Here is a 22,049-nt window from a genome sequence, read left to right as displayed (position 1 = left end):
TGTCGCTGCCAGACTGGATTATTTACAGACCTCCGCCATATAGCTGGAATATTGCTGAGTGCGGCGTTAAACAACTAACAAACCAAATCTAGCGCTGCAGCCTTAACTGAATCAGGGCCTAGATTTTTGAAGCTCTCTTAGCGCTAAGATAGTTGTAAGTTAATGTTAATGTATGGCACTTACGACTATCTTAGCGCTAAGAGAGCTTCGAAAATCAAGGCCCTGGTGCTCTCATGTCACCCCAGTTTACTGTGTAGAGTTGTGTCCCTTAGGCCTGCCAGAGACCTATAACAAGGACTGGTTCTAAGACTTGCCCTGATTATGTTTCTAATAGTATCAGCACCATGCCATGCTAATAAAATTCACTAAAGCAATAGACATATAAGACCTGCCTCATTTAGGGCTTTCCTCAAGCTGACGCACCATGATTTTGCTGAAACTCACTTCCTTTAACTGAATGGTTTGAAAAGCCAATATCAGCTTCTTGTTCAAAATTAAGTTATCTGAATGTTGCCTGTTGATTCTAAGGAAGGATATAACAGTATCTGGATGAACAACTTCTTTAACTTGCTATAACGCTTGTTAGAGCTTACGTTTCGGTGTATCACTTACTTGATAACGATGTTGTTAGAACCTGCACTGAAATCACTCTCAGTTGTTCATCACAGCAATAAAGAAGTTGTTCATCCAGATACTGTTATATCCTTCCTTACTGACCCAACTTCTAAATGCCTCTCAAAGAATCTGTTGGTTCTAGTACAAAAATCTGTCTCTATCTGTTTTACAAAGACTTGGTTTTCAGGGGTTTCAGAGATTGGGGTAATATAATGAAGCACCACAACTAATTATCATCTCAATATTCAGTTAGCCTTGACAGGTTTCTGGGTTTTCTGTGCGGTAGTGACAAGGCCTGTGGTTATTGTAAATTCACTTGTTCCCTACAACCTATGTCGCGGCCATATAGCTGAAATATTGCTGAGTGTGGCGTTAAACAACAAACCAACCAACTACAAACTGTGCTTGTTGTACAATATGGCAATTGTTTGGTTTCACAGTGAATCAACAACCATCTTTAAACATCAGTTGGACAATTTTCATGCTTTCACATTCAAGTTGTTATTCACTGATAATTTCTACCCAGCATTACTGTAATAGTTGCTTAATAGACTTTAAATATTACTCAGATTTTCTAAAATTATGGTAAAAAAATTGGTTCTGTATATTTAGTTAGTGATAATTTGGGGGGGTCTAAGACATTTTTCTGTGGGAAAGTAGTGTACGTATTCAGAAGCCTAAAGCCTGTTATTGATGGGGATCGGATTGAAGAAAAACAACCCTCGCCTATAGACAGTGTTCTTCTGACCAGAATAGAATAATCAGTTATGTGTAACATACTACTTACATTTTGGATAAATATTAGGATTCAAACATGCTTTTTTTGCATCCCCCGACTCACAGTTATCTTTGGGGCGGTGGGGTAGCCTAGTGGTTAAAGCATTCACTCGTTACGTTGGGTTCAATTCCCCACATGGGTACAATGTGTTAGGCCATTTCTGGTGTCGTCACCGTGATATTGCTGGAATATTGCTAAATGCAGCGTAAAACCAAACTCACTCACAGTTCTATTTCTGTGTGTCAGGATATATAGAATCAGCACATATTTTCCTGATTGTTTCCAGATTAGTGGTAGTGACAGTGGATGTAGTCATGTACTTTGTCACATGGCCTGATGTCACATGGGTGGCTTGCGTGTGGAGTGATAAGCTTTATCAGTTGTAGGCCAAGGTATTTGTACGAGAAGACGGACAGTTGTGTACTTGATGTCTGTGTTGAGCAGTGCAGTGTTGTGAATAGCGTATACTTGTCTGTGATGAGAGCACTTACATGCATGTGACCACATTGAAAACAAGCAGCCTTTAGATCAGACACAGTGAAAGCGATCAAGTAGTGTTGACTGATTTTCAAATGATTCTGATAGAGAAGCATATTTTTTTAGGCTTAATTAATGAACTTTAATTTTTCATGAGACTTTCTCACATATCTTTCATGTAACTGACTGTCAATTTCACGTACAGTGGACTCTGGCAATATCGGCCTCTGTAAACACACTCTGTCACATCAGCACAAAGTTTCAGTCCCGGCAGAAATGCACTTAATTATCATTTAGAAACATCTGTAAACATCGGCATCTGTCTACTCAGGATATCGGCATTGTTTTTCAGTCCCAATGAACAAGTTGTTATGAAAACGAATCTGTAAAAAACGGCACATGAAGGACAGAGCAACCCTTTGATGCAATTAGGTCCAAATGATGTAACAACACAATTCGTGGTTACTCCCGAGATTATTCAGAAATGGGAAGTGTCAATCAGTTTCTTGTTAATTAGTGAGTGGTACGTGTCACTTACATAGAGTAATTAACTCTTTCAACACCAGTCAACCAGAGGCATTTACTGCCATGACACTGAGTTCCCAGAGACTCTAAGGTCATAGGGGGCGGTGGGGTAGCCTAGTGGTTAAAGCGTTGGCTCGTCATGCCGAAGACCCGGGTTCGAATCCCCACATGGGCACATTGTGTGAAGCCCATTTCTGGTGTCCCCCGCCGTGATATTGCTGGAATATTGCTAAAAAGCGGCATAATACCATACTCACTCACTCACTCTAAGTTCATAGATGAAGCCTATGTTTATGAAGAAAATCATTATAAAAAGATTTCTTAAATAATGTGTATGGTCGCCTATTTCCCGATACTAGTGACTTTCCGCCCAGTAACATGACACAACAACGGAAAATACCTCCGTTTTGAAGCTTGACCATTATGAATAACATGCGAGTCCAAGAATCGTTTGATGTCGGGGTATGTAAACTTTAGATTTCAAAGCTCTGAACATTGCTGTACCCTTGCCGAGTATTTTCACAGTTGTAAGAAGATTTTATTGGATAAAGATTTATAATTTGAATTCTGCCGATAATATATGATCAATTGAAATTTAATACGTGTTTTCACACATTTTCATTGGAATGAATAAACATGAATGTGTATTCAGACACTGCCTTGTTTCTTATTCAAACATGTTAATGCAAAAGTGACAGTACGACAGTGAACTTCATAAAGCGTCATAAGCGTCAGGCTGCCCTGTTAAGCGAACTTGCAACCTGCCTAAACCGGCACTGTGTCAAAACCGGCACTTTTATTTGGTCCCGAGTGATGCCGGTATTGACCGAGTACACTGTACACTAGAAAGCATGGGGTATAAGTGTCCCATTGTCCTCAGGCCCCTCATTTCGCTTGGCAAACTTATCCCCCATATTTATAAAATAGGTAGATAAGACACTGTTTTCCAAACCTAACTTTGTCCAACTCGCATCTGGGGCGGTGGGGTAGCCTAATGATTAAAGTGTCTGCTCATCATGCTGAAGACCTGGGTTCGATTCCCCACAAGGGTATAATGCATGAAGCCCATTTCTGGTGTCCCCCGTCGTGATATTGCTGGAATATTGCTAAAAATGGTGATGTCTGATGGGTCCAATCCAACTCAGTGCTCTTCTCGTAGTCTTGACACACAGAAAGTAAACTATAGATGATATGAGCTTGTTACAGTTTTATAATCCTTCCTTTGTTCAACCCTCATCTATGATCTGGTATTCTTCATTCCTCTAAGTCACCTCAATCTGTTGTTCAGAGTTTGCCTTCCCTAGGCGCTCCAGAAAATAATGATCACAGGTTCAAATCTTAAATTCATCCTGAATATGGTTTTGGTTTGTCTAAGGCCTGAATCTCCCACAGGAATGGGTCTCCAGACATAGTAAGAAACAAATTGACATTTAATTATTTCCAATTTTTAAGTTTTTTTTACTTTATTTTGTTTTCATTGCGAAAAGTTAAACCTTTTCTGAAAATGAATTAAAAGCACATATATATCCAGTGCAAAACACCAAAACTGTTGAATGTTCATCAAGAAACTTTATATTCAGTTCAGTGTTGTGGTTACCTGGTAATGATTTTCATTATGGAACTGAAGGTCTGAAATGGCAACAACCCGAAAGTGGGGTATAAGTAAGCAAACATCATTCCAAACTTGCATCAGAGCCGTCCATATGTCATCCTGTGATGACTCTTGTTTTATGTTTATCAGTAGGGGCGGTGGGGTAGCCTAGTGGTTAAAGCGTTGGCTCGTCACGCCGAAGACCCGGGTTCGATTCCCCACATGGGCACAATGTGTTAAGCCCATTTCTGGTGTCCCCCGCCGTGATATTGCTGGAATATTGCTAAAAGCGGCGTAAAACTAAACTCAGTCAGTCAGTTTATCAGTAGGTTGCACATCTAAGGAAGTAAAATTGATTGCTGTTCAACAAGTGACCTCTTTTTGCCACAAACCCTCCAGCAGATCTGTTAGAAATGCCATGGTGTATGTAAAAACATGGAATATGGCAAAAATGAAAATGAAATGGATTTGAAAAAGTTGTTTCCAATGAGTGTTAAACAATCTTAGAAATTGTATGGACAGGGCATTTTAAAAGCTGGATCGATCATGAGAGCAATTGATTTATTTTTACAAGACTAATGTGGACTTTTTGTATTGCAGCCTGCGACCCCAGATGACCTGTGCATCATATGTTACACCAGTGGAACAACAGGTCAGTCTTTCCTGCAAGAACAGAATTACAAGATATTTCTTTGTTTGGTGTACCTTATTATACAACATGATGTTAATTATTATAATAAGCATCGGGGCAATAATGGTCCTATAGGTATTCTGGGGCAGAATTGGTCCTCTGTGTCCATTTCTTATAATTAGGACATGTGGGGATATCAGGTCAAAATATTGGTATTGGTATGTGCTTGTCATAAAAGGATTGGGTGGTCAGGCTTGGTGGATTGGGTGGTCAGGCTTGGTGGATTGGGCGGTCAGACTTGGAGGATTGGGTGCTCAGGCTTGGTGGATTGGGTGCTCAGGCTTGGTGGTCACTCTTGGTGGATTGGGTGGTCACTCTTGGTGGATTGGGTGGTCAGGCTTTGTGGATTGGGTGGTCACTCTTGGAGGATAGGGTGGTCACTCTTGGAGGATAGGGTGGTCACTCTTGGAGGATTGGGTTGTCAGTCTTGGTGGATTGCTTGTCATTGTATCCTATTTACAGTGATGGAATTTTCAAGACAGAGACTGGATCAGGTTTGGAGATTTGGTTGAGTAAATCAGAATCAATTTCTGGATTGTGTGATTTAGACTGGATTATTTATAAGGTATAAGTCATGAAATAAGGACATTGTTGAGTGTGGTTAAAGCATTTGCTCATCACGCCAAAGACCGGAGTTTGTTCCCCACATGGGTACAACATGTGAAGCCCATTTCTGGTGTCCCCAGCGGTGATATTGCTGGAATATTGCTGAAAGCGGCGTAAAACTAAACTAACTCACTCACTCACTGCTGTAGGACAGCTTTGAATAATTATTGAACAATTTATTAAATTCATCAGACTAAATACTTAGAGATACATGTGTAATTTCAGGTCTCCCGAAGGGTGCAATGTTGACACACCGAGGTGTTGTGTCTATAGTGGTTGCTTGTGAAACGCAGCTGGTACGTATTAGTTGTAGCAAGTACAGAACAGAATTTTAAGAAATCTTGTGATATTTGAATGATGTATTTTGTCAATACTCTCAGCACCATGACTGACAACTGTATGTTTTATTTGTTTAGGAAGCGGCCGATTTGGTGATTCAGACAACGGATGTTTTGATCTCGTACTTGCCGTTAGCTCATTCCTATGAACGACTGTTAGAGGTGGGTTTTGTCATATAACCTGGTGAGGATGTTTTGTGCTACAGGTTTACTTGATTTCAACAAAGATTTATTTACATATATATACAGGGAGTTATAGGATGTAACAGCTTAGTGCTGTCATCCTCGTCTTTTTTCTTCACATCTATCAGGGCATTGGGGTGACCTAATGGTTAAAGTCACGCTGAAGACCAGGGTTCGATTCCCACATGGATACAATGTGTTAAGCCCATTTCTGGTTTCCCCTGCCATGATATTGCTTGAATATTGCTAAAAGCGGCGTAAAACTAAACTCATTCACTCTGAAGGTGCACAAGTATTCCATGTTAGGATCATCAATTTCCTGTGCAGAATTGCATTCCCTAGGCTCGCCAGGAACATTTGGTTGAAATCCTGCTGATTATGTTTCTTAGTTTGTAAGTCATGCACAAGGTTTTCACCAAAGTTTTCATTTTGGGCATTCCTCCTGCATCAAACTGACTTTTTTTTTTATACAACCTCAAATGCTTACGAACATCTATGTTTTTTATAAGGACACAATTATGTGCCCATCTTTCATACAGCTCTCGGTTCATCTGGAATATTTCACCAGGAACATTATGTCAGGGTAAAGGAGGTTGTAGAGGGTAATGTTGTTGACCATTTCTCCAGACAGGAAGTGTTGTCATGGTAACTTGTCCTTCCTTCCAGACCTATATCTACCTGCATGGCGCTAGAGTAGGCTTCTTCCAAGGGGATGTGAGGAAGCTGATGGATGACATCAAGGAGCTGCAGCCCACGGTCTTCCCCACAGTGCCAAGGCTGCTCAATAGGTTCTATGATAAGGTCTGTACCCTCTCAGTTGGTTCTATGATAAGGTATGTACCCTCTCAGTTGGTTCTATGATAAGGTTTGTACCCTCTCAGTTGGTAGTTTGACTCACTAGGTAAATGTACCCTTACTCAGTTGGTTTTATGATAAGGTTTGTAACATCTCAGTTGGTTCTACACCATGATAAGGTATGTACCCTCTTTGTACCATCTCAGTTATGGTTCTAGGATAAGGTATGTACCCTCTTGTACCCTCTTGTACCCTCTTGTCCCTCTCAGTTGGTTCTATGATAAGGTATGTACCCTCTTGTACCCTCTCAGTTGGTTCTATGATAAGGTATGTACCCTCTTGTACCCTCTCAATTGGTTCTATGATAAGGTATGTACCCTCTGTACCCTCTCAGTTGGTTCTATGATAAGGTATGTACCCTCTTGTACCCTCTCAGTTGGTTCTATGATAAGGTATGTACCCTCTTGTACCCTCTCAGTTGGTTCTATGATAAGGTATGTACCCTCTTGTACCTTCTCAGTTGGTTCTATGATAAGGTATGTACCCTCTTGTACCCTCTCTCAGTTGGTTCTATGATAAGGTATGTACCCTCTTGTACCCTCTCAGTTGGTTCTATGATAAGGTATGTACCCTCTTGTACCCCTCTCAGTTGGTTCTATGATAAGGTATGTACCCTCTTGTACCCTCTCTCAGTTGGTTCTATGATAAGGTATGTACCCTCTTGTACCCTCTCAGTTGGTTCTATGATAAGGTATGTACCCTCTTGTACCCCCTCTCATAAGGTTCTATATGATAAGGTATGTACCCTCTTGTACCCTCTCAGTTGGTTCTATGATAAGGTATGTACCCTCTTGTACCCTCTCAGTTGGTTCTATGATAAGGTATGTACCCTCTTGTACCCTCTCAGTTGGTTCTATGATAAGGTATGTACCCTCTTGTACCCTCTCAGTTGGTTCTATGATAAGGTATGTACCCTCTTGTACCCTTCTCAGTTGGTTCTATGATAAGGTTTGTACCATCTCAGTTGGTTCTATGATAAGGTATGTACCCTCTCAGTTGGTCTCAGTTGGTTCTATGATAAGGTATGTACCCTCTTGTACCCTCTCAGTTGGTTCTATGATAAGGTATGTACCCTCTTGTACCCTCTCAGTTGGTTCTATGATAAGGTATGTACCCTCTTGTACCCTCTCAATAGGTTCTATGATAAGGTATGTACCCTCTTGTACCCTCTCAGTTGGTTCTATGATAAGGTATGTACCCTCTTGTACCCTCTCAGTAGGTTCTATGATAAGGTATGTACCTTCTTGTACCCTCTCAATAGGTTCTATGATAAGGTATGTACCCTCTTGTACCCTCTCAGTAGGTTCTATGATGAGGTACATATCCCCGGTACATACCCACAGGTAGCTTCCAACAGGTTTTGTGTAAATCTCCCCAGGCGCCACTTCAATATGTTTTATGATAAAAAATATGTGCATATCCTCTCGTACACTCAAAAAAGGTTTTATGATGAAGCACATGTATATTTTCTGATACCCTCACTAGAGGTTCTGTGATAAGGTGTGAACCCTTGAGAATATTGATTACTAGGGGTGGGCAATAATACCGTTAACCGGTATATTGCATCGAACATCACAATACGATATATTGCGGTACACTTTTTTCGCGAACGGTTCTCCCGTTACAATCGGTAATTTTCGTCATGTAGTCAAAACTACTAATACCATTTATATTTCCTTGACATTATTATACATTAATAGTTTTGAGAATGTTTATTGGTCATATAATTGCATTTGCGTGACTTTTAAACCATTTAAATAAAAAGTAGATTGGTGCCAGCATCGTTGTAAGGATAAACAAACCAAAATGGCGGATGCCGCTGCAGAGTGACTGACGCTTTTCTCGAAGTTCCAAACTTTAGAGCGAAGTCTTTAATTTGGAAACATTTTCAATTGATCTCTTGTACAATCACATCTGAGTCCTGCCAGTGGCATCGTTTCAAAAGAAAGGAAACAGTAATTTCATTACCTTAACCCATGTGTTACACTTTCACAATATTGCAATACATATTCGCAATACATATGCAATATAATACGAAAATTTGGCAATGCCCAACCCTATTGATTACTCCAGTGTTGTGGAACATGCAACAAACAAAACCATGTATACTCAAGTTGAATGTTTCTGTCATGAAAATTTGTATGTTTGAAATGAGAAGAATCCAATTCCCATTATGATGTTTTAATTGCAGGTTATGTCAGGAGTTAACGCGAGTCCTGTCAAGAAGTTCCTGTTTAACATTGCTCTGGCAGAAAAGGAGAAGGAACTGAAAAGGTAACTTCTTTGAGCGCCATTTTAGAAGTTGGGAAGTACAATACAGACAAACTTACTCCTGCTTGACAACGGTACAAGAGTCTGTATCAAAATGTCGCACTCACAAAATAAAGAAGTTGTTATCCATAAAGTTTGTCTATATTGAACTGAGAAGGTGTCCATTTTACTTTTGTTTTGATCTGGGTCAGATGTATGGCCAAGTGGTCGAGTGTTGCGGTCTTGCGATGTTAGGATTGAGTAACCGAGTCCACCAGTCACAAGGGAGGGCCAGTATGCATGCACACTCACTTGAAGACAGGGTTGGCTTTGGAACTTCAATGTTCATTTGAGAATTGTGATAATCACTTCATTACCTGTGATGCTTGTACAAGGCACTAGCACCTGCACTGAAACATTTTAGTGTAAGAATAGAGTAGATGCTCGATTGGCATTTTAGAAGATGTTATTTGATGAACATAAAATTTTTCTGGATTTCATCTTCTTTTATTCTTTGATACAACATTTTGGGGGCTGATTTTTACCTGATGATGGGGCCAGAACAGGCCCCGAAAAGTTATATATCAAAGAATAAAAGAAGATGAAATCCAGAAAATTCTTTATGTTCAAGAATAGAGTAGTTGAAATCAATGTCAGCTTTACATAAACACTAAGTAATAGCATGGCTGTATGGTTGTGATCGTTTTCTACAGAAGAACTAGGCTATAATCCTGTAGTCATGGACCTATTAGTGAAAATGAGCCTACTGCAGCACCATGTCAGTCATATTAAACCACAGATTGCCTGATTCATCCTGCTGCCATGTTACATGTTCTTGCCTCGTGCTGTGACTGTCTGTGAGGAGGTTAGATTGGTGCAGGGGATCTGTCTTAATTTTGAAATAACAAAATGAGAAGCGAAGCCTTAAGGTCAGATGATGAACAAGTTTCTGCCTTGATCCAGAATGAGACAATACTCTTTTTTCAACATTGTTTAACCATAGCAGTAACTAGATCACCTTCCAGAAGAAAGTAATGTGACGTCTCAGACAAACATAACCAAATGCCAATATGCCTGCAATGCACCGAAACCCACAGACCTTATAGAACTGCCATCAGTATTTATTTTGTTCTAATCTAGTTATAACTTGTAATCTGTTCAGATTATTTTAAAACTGTAAAATGTAAAGTACCATTTTATACCCAATTATTTTAAGATATTTTCAAAGAAACCAAGCTATTATGATGTGATGATATTTTCTCTCCTACATCAGCCCTGTCTTCTGTGATACTACAGCTTCTACACTCTACTCATAGATAAAATACTTGATATTTTTAGTATGGATTCAATTTGTGGAAATTTTCCTGATGTCCAACTGTAGATGTTGTGTCTGTCTCTGTGGACAACCACTGATCCTTACAGGGATATCAGTAATAAGGCATTATATATGTGGTTTTTATTGTATTTTGGGGCCTACCTAACATTGATTCACAAAATAGTCTGTTAAACCGAGGAAAAAGTCTGCTTTAGATTGAGAAAATAATGAAATGCAGATGGTCATTATGGCATGTTCTTGTGTTACAGAGGTGTAATCCGGAAGTCGAGTATTTGTGTTACAGAGGTGGAGTATCTGGGATACGTTGATGTTCCGGAAGGTCCAGGAAGCACTTGGGGGCAAGGTCAAACTCATTGTCACAGGCTCAGCGCCATTGTCCGCTAAAGTCCTTGGCTTTCTCAGATGTTGTGTTGGGTGCCCGGTAAGCTCCTATGAAAATGTTGTTCCTGTAACACTGAATTGCAACCAGGGTAGTTTTTTAAAAACGTTTTGGGGTCGTAACATATGTTATATTTGGGATTACACTTTCTTAGTAAAGTACAGATTCTAGTACTTTTGTTGGGTTTCTAAATGGCATTGTGTATTCACAGCTTTCGGCCTTGGGAGTTGTGCCAATCTAGACTAACAGTTGACCGACTTCCATATTTGTGGAAGCCTCAGTGGCTGACTGGGTTAAGCATCTAACTCTGTGTGCTGGCGATTAGGTGCCTGATTCTGGGGGTGTGGGTTCAAATCCTGGATGGGGCTCAACTGTGTGATGCTGTTGAAACTGAAATGGCTTTTGTGGGACAAAACTTGAAATTTTAGAATGTCTCACAAATGTGTCCCATAATAACATTAAACCAATTTATGACACGAGTATTAGCATTTCTATGGGTTATTTGAGTGCATGAGTAGAGGAGGATGTCATGTCGGTGTGTATGTTGTTTCAGATCTTGGAGGGCTATGGGCAGACAGAATGTTCAGCTATTGCGACGTTACAGATAGTAGGCGATCATCTCACAGGTAGGACGGGGATACTTAACATCATTTCCTTATTTTGCCATTGAGTAAAGTCAATTTAAGTACCCTTAAGTCTTAAGTTGCAGTGTTCCAGTCTAATGAGTATCATCACGATATGGCTGCAATATTGCTGATGTGACGTTAAATATTAACTCACTCTCTCACTCTAATGAGTACTTTGAAAAGTATATTCACCAAAATTCCTGAGTTATATTCCTCCTTGGTACTACAGTGAATCACCTGTGAAGATCTAAGTAGAAATTAAATTTCAGTAACCCATACTTGTAAGAGGTGACCAACGGGATCCTGTGGTTAGGCTTTGTGACTTTTAATGCATACCATTATTTCCCAGTTGTGTAGATAGGTGCTCATTATGTCAATCACTCTTGTCCAACACTCAAGCATCATAATGCTAGAATATTGCAGCACAACAAAACATAAGTTTTTTTTGTAGAAAGGACATGGCTAAACCTATTTCTGCTGTCCGCTAAAAGCTGTTTAAAACCAAACCTATTCACTGTTATTAAACAGATATATCTTAAATTATGAAACTAGGGTTTGTACATGGTAGTAAACTATCTGTCCACTCACAGGTAATGTCGGACCTCCACTGGTGTGCAACCAGATCAAACTGACAGATGTTGCTGAAATGGAATACTACTCGGGCAGCAACAAAGGGGAGGTAAGTCATGCCTTGTTGGAACTTAATACTTTACCACAATAATTCAGTGTTTAGACCAACAGTTGGAATGTACAAACACTGTTGTGTCGAAGCTGAAGTTATTTACGGTACTCAAAATTTTTGAGTGTTTTCAGGTTTGACATAAAAAACATAAAAATAAGGAAATAATACAAAGGTATCAAGCTTATATTTTGGAAACAACGAAAGTTCTACACATCAAAATTCTACAGACAGTGACTATATGTCACAGAAATTTAAACATTTTCCATTTCAGCTGGAAATAACCATTTGCTTAAAAATGGAAATGTAATTTTACTAAAACTTATAGAACCTCACTGAACCTACCATGTTTCTCTACAGTTAAAATAGATCCCCTGGTCTCTGTGACTTGATTGACAGCATGTTATCCTGGTCACAATGATTGGTTTGTAAGGTCCAGAGACAGTTATTTTTAGGCTATCGTCATGTACAGTGGAAGCCCTCTAAACCCGGCCTTTGTTGGGACCGGCAAAAAATGCTGGTACAGAGGGCATGCTGTTTAGACAACTTTTCCCTTTTCAACCTGAGAATGATCTTCTGTGTGCCGTAGAATACGACTGAACAACGTGTTGATTGTCATCATATTCTTTATTCATCAAGATAACATCAGATAAATACAACACAAATGTACATGTTCAGTGCAGCTTTTATTTACGTTATAATTCATGAAGCGAAAAAGTCAGTAAGTTTAGCTTGCTGTTTCTTCGATCTCGTCGTGTCGAAATACGGAATAGACTGACGCCAGAATAGAGGGCGTGTAAATGATCATAAATTAACTAGCTTCTGCCAGGACCAAATTCTAGTGCCGATATTGAGAGCATGCCGGATTGGAGGGCTGCTGGTTTTGAGAGCTTCCACTGTATGTGGAATATTGCTTAAAGTGGTATTACACAACAAACAAGGAAACAAGCTACTAATATACCACTCAAAAGAAGTTAGGGACCACTCGATCCTTTCTTATTACTATCATGCCATTAGTGCTGGTATTGGCATACAGCCTGCGATACAGTACATCAGGATACTGAAATTTTAGTCATGACGATATATATTGCCTAAGTATCGTGCACTGAAGCTGCAGTGCGATACGAAGCCCGATACAAGGGTGGCGATACGATACCTATCACGATACTAAATTCTTTAATTCTAGCACCAACTATAAAACACCTTGGGGCGGTGGGGAAGCCTAGTGGTTAAAGCGTTTGCTCGTCACGCCAAAGACTCGGGTTCAATTCCCCACATGGGTGTAATGTGTGAAGCCCATTTCTGGTGTCCCCCCGCCGTGGTGTTGCTGGAATATTGCTAAAAGCAGCGTAAAACTCCCTCACTCACTATAAAACACCTTAAGATCAAAACAAAACCGTTTTAAAGTATTTCGTCAAATTGCGTCAGCGTTTTTCAATGTTTATTCGGAAATGAGATAATTAAATTTATACACGGACTTTGTGAATGTTAATAAAATGATAGCGCTATGTTTGACACAGTTCCTGATGCAAGAATTTCCGAGAAACTTATGAAGGGAAAATATGTATGCATACATTTTAATCATCAAACAAAAGTTAGTCTTTCTTGACAGATATCGCGATTCGGCAATATTCAAAGTAAAACATCGATGTATCGTGGCCCATTTTAAGTATCGTATCGGAATTTATGACAGTGTAAAACTTTGTACCGATTCACTGTATCGCCGGCCCATGGATCGATGCATCAATGTGTATCAATGAATCGTCACACCACTACATGACATTGCAGATTAACTATAATCTGAAGGAACTTGGAGGTCCTTAATCTCTTTTGAGAAGTATATTTATCACCTGTTTGAAAGCAGGGGCAAATGAAATTTCTTGTGACTAAATAAGCTCATTGAAAATGCTAAGCGACAAGTTCAGGATGATAAACTCAAATGTTTTTGGTGCAGAGAAATATCGTCATTATATTATTAGCATCCCTTTAACAAACTTCTGATGATGCCATGGCACAGATGTATGCTGTTTATGAAACACTTCAAGTGAACACATCACTTCCAGGTTTGCATCCGAGGCCCCAATGTATTCCGAGGCTATCTGAAAGATCCAACAAAGACCAGTGATGCCCTGGACAAAGAAGGCTGGCTGCACACCGGGGACATTGGAGAGTGGCTGCCTGTGAGTAGATCATGGTGTTTGGCTTGACCTTTTTGGTATTATGATGATAACCTACTTCTTATGTGGTCTGGTTCGGTAGCCTATTTATATGTACCAGTTTTTGGCATGATCAAGCATATGATGGCTAAAATAAGTCACTGTGTGTGTTTTTGATATTATGTGTACATATATTTCAACACCTGTAGTTTGTTCGTCACGCCGAAGACCAGGGTTTGATTCCCCACGTGGTTACAATGTGTAAAGCCCATTTCTGGTGTCCCCACCCGTGATATTGCTGGAATATTGCTGAAAGCGGCGTAAAACTGAACTCACACTCACTCAACACCTGTAGCATATCTCTGGTCCTCGTGTCTAGATGACTTAGTTTCATTGTACCCTGACTGGTGGGTCACTGGATTCTTCAGCCAAGATTGATTACAAGCTGTGGAAGTGTCTTTAAATAACAGAGTTATCAATTTTGTGTCTGTTTAAAGAATTGCTATGAGAATTATTCTTGTTCAAAACATCACGAGAGGACAGTAATAGTCACACTGTGGTTGTTGTTTTTTTCAGAACGGAGCATTGAAAATCATCGACAGGAAGAAACATATTTTCAAACTAGCTCAGGTAGGTAGGATTCAGTTCATCCATCAATGTAAACCCAATTTCACCTCACCTCACCTCACCTCACCTCACCTCACCTCACCTCACCTCACCTCACCTCACCTCATCCAACAATGTATGTAAAATATATATAAATTATACACAGTTCCCAGAAATATATCTAGCATTGAGTTACTTTTAACATTAGTGTAAATATTACCCAGAGGAAAAGAAAAAAAATCATAATTTATTTAACATTCATAATTGGACCTGTGCAAATACCGAAGATCAGAAACCTTCGATCATGGATTGGAATCTCAGTGTGCGCACCTCGCACCCCCTCTGGATCCGCCTATGCTGTATCATCATGTACTGTAGACGTGTGCTGAAACTACATCATCATGCCATTTGTTTCTGTTTCAGGGAGAATACATTGCTCCAGAGAAGATTGAAAATGTTTACATTCGTTGTTCATTAGTTGCACAAGTCTTCGTCCATGGAGACAGTTTACAGGTGTGTATTCACTTCAGTCTCCAGCTTTTCATACTAGGTGGCAACACGAGTTGCCCTCTCGTTTACAGCGCTGCCATAATTCACTGTGCGGAGTTGCATCCCTTTGTCATGACAGAATCCTATAAATGTGGATTTGAATCTCAGATTCAATCTGATTATTTATGTTGTTTTTTCCTCACCATGGCAATGCTTGTCCATTATTTGATGATGGAAAAAATCTAGTGAAAATACCTTGGTATAGTCAAAACATGAGAGAGATTTTATAACTTTGTTCCTGGTATTTCCAAAATATTCACTGCCTTATGTTTTCAGTCGTGTCTTGTGGGCGTCGTGGTGCCAGACCCCGACATGCTGCCCAAGTATGCAGCAGACAAGCTGAAGCTCCGACAGCCTATCCAAGACCTGGCCAGGAATTCTGTAAGTATTGGATACTCAGGGTTCGCACGGGCATGAAAATCCAGAAATTTGGACATTTAACCATAAAAATGACCTAAGTTCAGTTTAGCTTTGAAAAGGCCATAATTGCCAGTTATTTGCCCTAAAAAGGCCCTATATTTAGCAAAACTTGTCAAGTTATGATTTTACATTAAACTGCTGGTAAACAAGAATAAGTTGGACTGGCGCAGAGAACGTTTTTACGAGAAGTAGGTGGTGCACGGCAGTGAGCAAACCCATTTGGTTTGTGAAAGGTTGAGCAGATGTCGGCTAGTGTACGTGTATTGCATGACCATGAAATTGATTCCGCTCGTAGCTGCACACGCCTTGCTCATAAGACTCTCACGTCGGTGTCGCAAGTCGCACTACACTTGATCGCGGACAACCTGGAGCCCCTTCGCTAACAATGGCAAGCGCCATCGGGCTGCAGTCATACATGCTAATTAGGGGCAGTTGTCAGGTCGGTGCTCAACTTATCCTTGTTTGCCAGTAATACATAATAAAAACACCTTGCAATGACAGTGGGTGTTTATTAGTCTCCATTGCCAAGCAAAACTTTCCCTTCATATTTTGCTGAAATGTGTTTTATTGTGACTGATGTCTGCTTGACATCATTGATCTGTGTTATGTACATGTTGTTTGTGACCGCCTCCGTGGTGTAGTTGTTAGAGCGTCCAACCAGAGAGCGGAAGGTCGCGGGTTCGATCCCCGACCGCGTCATACCAAAAAGACGTTAAAATATGGTACTTGTTGGTCCCTGCCTGGCGCTCGGCATTAATGGTTACAACAAGGACTGGTCGGCTCGGAGTCAGTATAATGTGTCTGAGTGGGGTATTCATGCTTCACTGTGGCATGGTATCTCAGTGGGCTAGCACTATAAAACCAGCTTCAGTCTGGGCTAGTACAAGCAGCCGCACATACACGTACACATGCATGCACGTCGTCATATGAGCGAAATATTCTCAAGCACGACATAAAATCCAATTTCACCTCACCTCACCTCACATGTTGTTTGTATTGTGAGATATCGCTGATGGTCCCCTTGTTCTGTCTACAGGAGGTGAAGAAGGTGATTTTGGCTGACCTGGTGGAAGTGGGGAAGAAAGCAGGGCTCTCCTCCCTGGAACAGGTTAGTGCTCCACTGATTTGTTGGTAGGGTGTGGGGACCTTGGATTAGGGTGGAGACGGTATCTTTTCAGCTCAAGCTGTAAAATCAGATATTATGTATATTTACACAGAGCCTAATCAAATTTTGAAAAACATCCAACAATACAGCTTGGGGGGGGGGGGGAAACAAGCCTAATATTTTTTCCAGGTGTTTTGGGATGAATATATTTTTTACTGAAACCTTACTGCATACATGCGGTCACACAAATATTTTTATTTTTCATGAAAATATTTAGGTTTGTTTGAAGAAATGAATCAATATTCTGAATTGTCAGCATGGTTTCATTTCCAACAAACGCGGTCATTGGGTACATGTTCTGTTGTTCCAGGTGAAGGACATCTACGTGTATCCCGAGATGTTTTCAGTAGAGAATGGTTTGCTCACTCCCACATTCAAAGCCAAGAGGCAGGAGCTGAAGCGGTACTTCGACTCCCAGATCAATGCGATGTACTCCAAGTTATCCTGAGAAAAACAATCAAACTCATCCATTCCGTTTATGAACAGCCACACTGACATAACATGACAAAATTATTGTGTGATACACACGCTTGATGAAGATGACCACAGACGATGGACAGAGATGAGGCGCCAGGAAGATACCCACTTGAAGACCTGTCATTTGATATTATTTGCACGTTTGAAATGGTTCTCTTGATATTATGCTTTCAAAATTTGATCAAAGTTTGAGTTTATGGCAGGGTTATTCTGGGGGCTTGTAGCAGGGTGTATTTTGAAGTTTTCACCGTGAGCGTATAGAAGAAGTATCCAAGCTAGCTTCACACCCTTTGGCTGGATTATGACATTGTGTTGTAACCATGGTAACCCATGTGGTAGCATGGTCTAGCTTGTTATCATGGTAGCCATGACCATGGTTACAGTGGTAACAAAGGAGTCCTTGTAACAGAAGAAAGGAGGATGAAGATTGGGATTTCATTTTGAGTCAATCACAACTGAAGTGTTTGTAAAATTTGCATTGTAATTCAAGTCATGCTCAATGTTAGATTCCTTCAGCATGGCATTATTCAACTAAAAATTTTATTGCATCATATTAACAGAATTTATCCTTAGGAATTTAACATCTGTATATTTTCCTGCCCACACATATATCGTCGTAATGCAAGACTGTGACGTCATTCTTTAGTCTTGTCATGCTATTCCATTGTTAGCTGTTACCAACATGAAAATATTCTAATTTATTGACCAAGCTGGTTAATGAGGTGTGTGAGATGAGTGACAGAGTGACATTGCTAGCGTGCCTGTGCTGTGGTGTGAACTTCACATCTAGACCAACCTTTTGCTGAGCAAAGTATCAATCTCATTCAAATCAGATCTTTTATTCCCGATATGATACCTCTGTGCTTAAAAATCTGACAGACCCTCCATAAGATTCATCAGAGAAGTTTGACCGCCCAGTTTAAATCCGGCTCTTGAGACAATCAAATGTCACCTTTCTAGACCAGTTTAAGAGGTGGTGGGGTAGCCTAGTGGTTAAAGCGTTCGCTTGTCACACAGAAGGCCCAGGTTTGATTCCCCACATGGGTACAATGTGTGAAGCCCATTTCTGGTGTCGCCCGTTCTGATATTGCTGAAATTGCTAAAAGGGAGGTTATACAATTATCGAGCAGAGCCTTAGATGAATCCAGGGTACTAGTGGAGATTATCGGAACATATACCCTGGAGATTACGGAGGATGGTTCCTATGGAGAGTTGGTCAGAGCTTCATATTGCTAGGTATATATTGAAGTAAAAGATCTGACTTTAATCGAGTTAAACATGAGCTGGCCTTAAACCAGCTGAATCAGCAGTTTAATAAAACCTATCAATTTCTAAACTCTTCTTCAAGATATCCTTATCCAGTAGCCGTTTCTGCATCTTCAGGGATCTGTGGGGTAGCCTGGTGGTTAAAGCGTTCACTCGTCACGCCGAAAACCTGGATTCCATTCCATACATGGGTACAATATGTGAAGCCCATTTAGGGTGTCCCCTGCCGTGATATTGCTGGAATATTGCTAAAAACAGCATAAAACTAAATTCACTCACTGCATCTTGCATGGCAAGGGTTTTTTCCTATTGTACCATTTGTACATAGAATTACATCAAAACATGAATTGTCCAATGCTGATGTTTACATGCAAATCAAATACTTTCTAATATTTTTGATTAAAGAAAAAATGCAAGCTATCACATTTTCCTCCTTATATCATGATACTGCAGTTAATTTGCACATTTGTACATATCTTATATAATTCCATAACAGTGTACATTAGTATATGTTCGTGGCAGTTGTGAAGGAGCTTACTAATTTGAGCTGTAGGCTTTCATTAGTGTTTTGATGTCTAATGGCCGCACAAAACTGAAGCAGCATGTCAGCATAAAACAATGTGGCAGTGTTCTTTCATTACAAACTTAATTAATGCAGTGTGTAGACATTAACATTTTTCACTCACTCTAAAGTGAGTTTATTTCTTTGCTTTATGCTCTATAGCGTCAGGAACAAAGTAACTTCACGAAGACCGTATCTTTGTTTTACTTCCACCTTTCCCATTAGATACGCGAGGCAGGGAGGTAGCCTTGTGGTTAAAGCATTTGCCTGTCACACCGAAGAACCCAGGTTTAAATCTCTACATGAGTACAATATGTGAACCCCATTTCTGGTGTCCCCACCATACTGGTAGAATATTTAATTTAAAAGCGATGAAAACAATTACTTGCTCACTCGTTCTGCTTTCTTCTCTCGTCTTCTTTCTTCTCTTATAAACTAAGCACCTTTTCTGGCAAGGGCCTCAGTAGTACTGCTGTAAATCTATTCAGGGTGGTGAGGTTAGCTTTTGGTTAAAGCGTACACTAGTCACACCAGAGGCCCATTTGTTTTGTAAATGATTATGTTAGGAGCTCATTTTTAGTGTTCCCCTCCCTTCCCAACATTGTATAGCTGGAATGTGGCTCAAAACTAGTAAGGACATACTCACCCAAATATTCTTCCTACAATTCTGTGGCTTGTCACGCCGAAGACCCGAGTTCGATTCCCCACATGGGCACAATGTGTGAAGCCCATTTCTGGTGTCCCCCACCGTGATATTACTGGAATATTGCTAAAAGCAGCGTTAAGCCATACTCACTCATTCTCTCCTACAATTCTCATGCACTGCCTGAATGTTGGTTTTGAAAAGACGTGCTGTTTCATTGTGTGCTGGCCTTAGGAGTCCATAATGTGTTTTGTTTTATATTCTAGCATATACAGATGATATATCATTTCAGTATACATGCATGCACCACATGAACACAACTTGTCTAGTCTATAGTTAATTTGGAATTTAATATTCAGACCAACAGGTTCGTCTCAGACGTTACAATGCATCTAAATTAGATTATCCAGCCTCATGTAAGAATGTCGAGTTTTGATTGGTTCACGTGACTCTGATAAAATACCATGTACACCCGTCACGATCCGCGAGCAGGGAGTACAAAAGTCATATCCCGCCACGCCTCAGTGACCACGCGAAGTGAGAAAAGCGTGCATCGCCAAGCCTTTAGTAACGTGCGCTGCATTGAGGTCAATCGATCAGCTGGTGTCAACATGGCAGCAAGGAAACGTTTTGCCACAACAACTGAGAATTTTGTTTTGTTTTCTTTTGATTTAGTAAAAGTATTCGGCTAGATAAATGCTTAATCACATCGTGTCGAGGGAAATACAGGGTTTTATCAGTCCCTCGTAAGGTTGTATTCCCTGAGCTGAAACAAGGGGAATACAACCTTACGACGGACTGATAAAACCCTGTATTTCCCTCGACACGATGTGATAACTTATATTACATCGAATGTGAATAGCAGAAAGAAACAAACTGTGTCTTGGTACACTTTAATACTGTCCATATATTATTTGAAATAGCACCGTTTGCTTGCACGTTTTGACACAATAACCTTTTATTTTTAGAATTGGTTGTATTATGTTCTGGAAAATTGTACACATTGTTTGACGTATGATCTAGTCTTGTCCAAAACCTGGAGGGAAGAAGCCTTACTTACGTGTTGTCTGAACTGTCGAGAAGACAGGATGTATGTTATTATTGATTTACTCGAGTCAAAACATGAAAAACCACGGATTCCACTTGCAGCAACTTCGACACACATTGCTCAACGGGGATTTTCCAATGTGCTGTTGGATGTGTATCAACAGATGAGAAGGAGACATCAGAAGGCTACAACTGTTTTGGGATGTTTTTGTTGAATTTCCTCAGGGTTGCAACAAGGATGCTTCCACGGATATGTTGATAATGAGTTCTGTGGTGCCAACTGTAAAGTGTTGAACCTACTTCAGGTCTGTAGACAGCTATGGCCACATTGAAGATGTTTAGCAATCACCCCCTCGTGTTGTAGTGAACACTGTTCACTTGAAGAATGTACCAATTGTTGGTAAATGGGTGTAATATTCTGTGTTTGATGTAGTAGTGATTTGATGGTTGGGGAGAGTCTTGGATGAGAACGGTGAGTCTGACAGTATTACATCTTGCATCAGAAAGATCCAACACGAGGGGTGGATTTAAACATACAAGCTCCGCCATCTCGGGAACAGCCTGCAAATTTACACCTAAATCTTGTATTAGCAAGTTAGTGTTTCCTCAGCTGTTTATAAATATATGCAGAGGTTGTCAAAATGCAGTTGAAGTGCTTTTTTGTTGTTGAAATTGTTCATTTGCTTATTGAACTTTACATGTTGTTACGTTGCATTGTGTTGGAGTGAGTAGTTAGGTGTGGAGAGAGGCGTGTGTGCCCGACTTCAGCCATGTTCAGTTCGAGATACAAGTCATCACAACAGTTTTTTCACACGTCTTATTCTAAAATATGTCAGTTTTATGAAATAAAAGTATGGCGTATCAACTCGACCATTATGTAATGTGAGTTGCTAGTCATCTATTCCTATCCATGAGATCTGGTTTTGTTTTTTCTTTTGGGTGGGGTAGCCTAGTGGTTAGAACGTTCGCTTGTCATGCCAAAGACCCGGGTTTGATTCCCCGCATGGGTACAGCGTGTGAAGCCCATTTCTTGTGTCCCACGCTCTGATATTACTGGAATATTGCTAAAAGCGGTGTAAAACTCAACTCACTCACAGAGCTCCAGATAAGATTTAGCTCATGTGGGTACTGTACCCACTGTATTTTTTTGGAGTGGGTATTATGAATGTTGAGTGGGTATTTCATTTTCCGTTACGCACATATTTGAAAGCAGTGGGTATTTCAGTCAT

General features: G+C 40.2%; 1 protein-coding gene and 1 long non-coding RNA gene across 2 annotated transcripts in view; one reads left to right on the top strand and one right to left on the bottom strand.

Annotated features, from left to right (window-relative positions):
* LOC124284138 (long-chain-fatty-acid--CoA ligase 1-like) overlaps positions 1-19,781 on the top strand; it is a 60,244-nt gene extending 40,463 nt beyond the window's left edge. The window contains 14 exon segments of the mRNA XM_046720197.1: positions 4,587-4,638; positions 5,509-5,579; positions 5,700-5,783; positions 6,471-6,605; positions 8,851-8,946; positions 10,529-10,666; positions 11,178-11,250; positions 11,841-11,929; positions 13,993-14,109; positions 14,662-14,715; positions 15,115-15,204; positions 15,517-15,621; positions 16,697-16,768; positions 17,136-19,781. Coding sequence (XP_046576153.1) covers positions 4,587-4,638; positions 5,509-5,579; positions 5,700-5,783; positions 6,471-6,605; positions 8,851-8,946; positions 10,529-10,666; positions 11,178-11,250; positions 11,841-11,929; positions 13,993-14,109; positions 14,662-14,715; positions 15,115-15,204; positions 15,517-15,621; positions 16,697-16,768; positions 17,136-17,273 — 1,314 coding nt within the window. The 3' untranslated portion in view covers positions 17,274-19,781.
* LOC124284139 lies at positions 980-16,072 on the bottom strand. The gene is made up of 3 exons (XR_006900475.1): positions 15,797-16,072; positions 8,990-8,991; positions 980-1,007 (listed from the first exon to the last, which is right to left on the bottom strand). It is a non-coding gene; the product is annotated as an uncharacterized LOC124284139 (long non-coding RNA).
* Positions 19,782-22,049: the final 2,268 nt, after the last annotated feature.

This window comes from Haliotis rubra, unplaced genomic scaffold, assembly GCF_003918875.1.
Source record: "Haliotis rubra isolate DU_JTF1 unplaced genomic scaffold, ASM391887v1 Scf33, whole genome shotgun sequence".
Taxonomy (NCBI): domain Eukaryota; kingdom Metazoa; phylum Mollusca; class Gastropoda; order Lepetellida; family Haliotidae; genus Haliotis; species Haliotis rubra.
The sequence above is the reverse complement of the archived record's forward strand: the minus strand, read 5'-3'. Positions and strand labels throughout refer to the sequence as shown.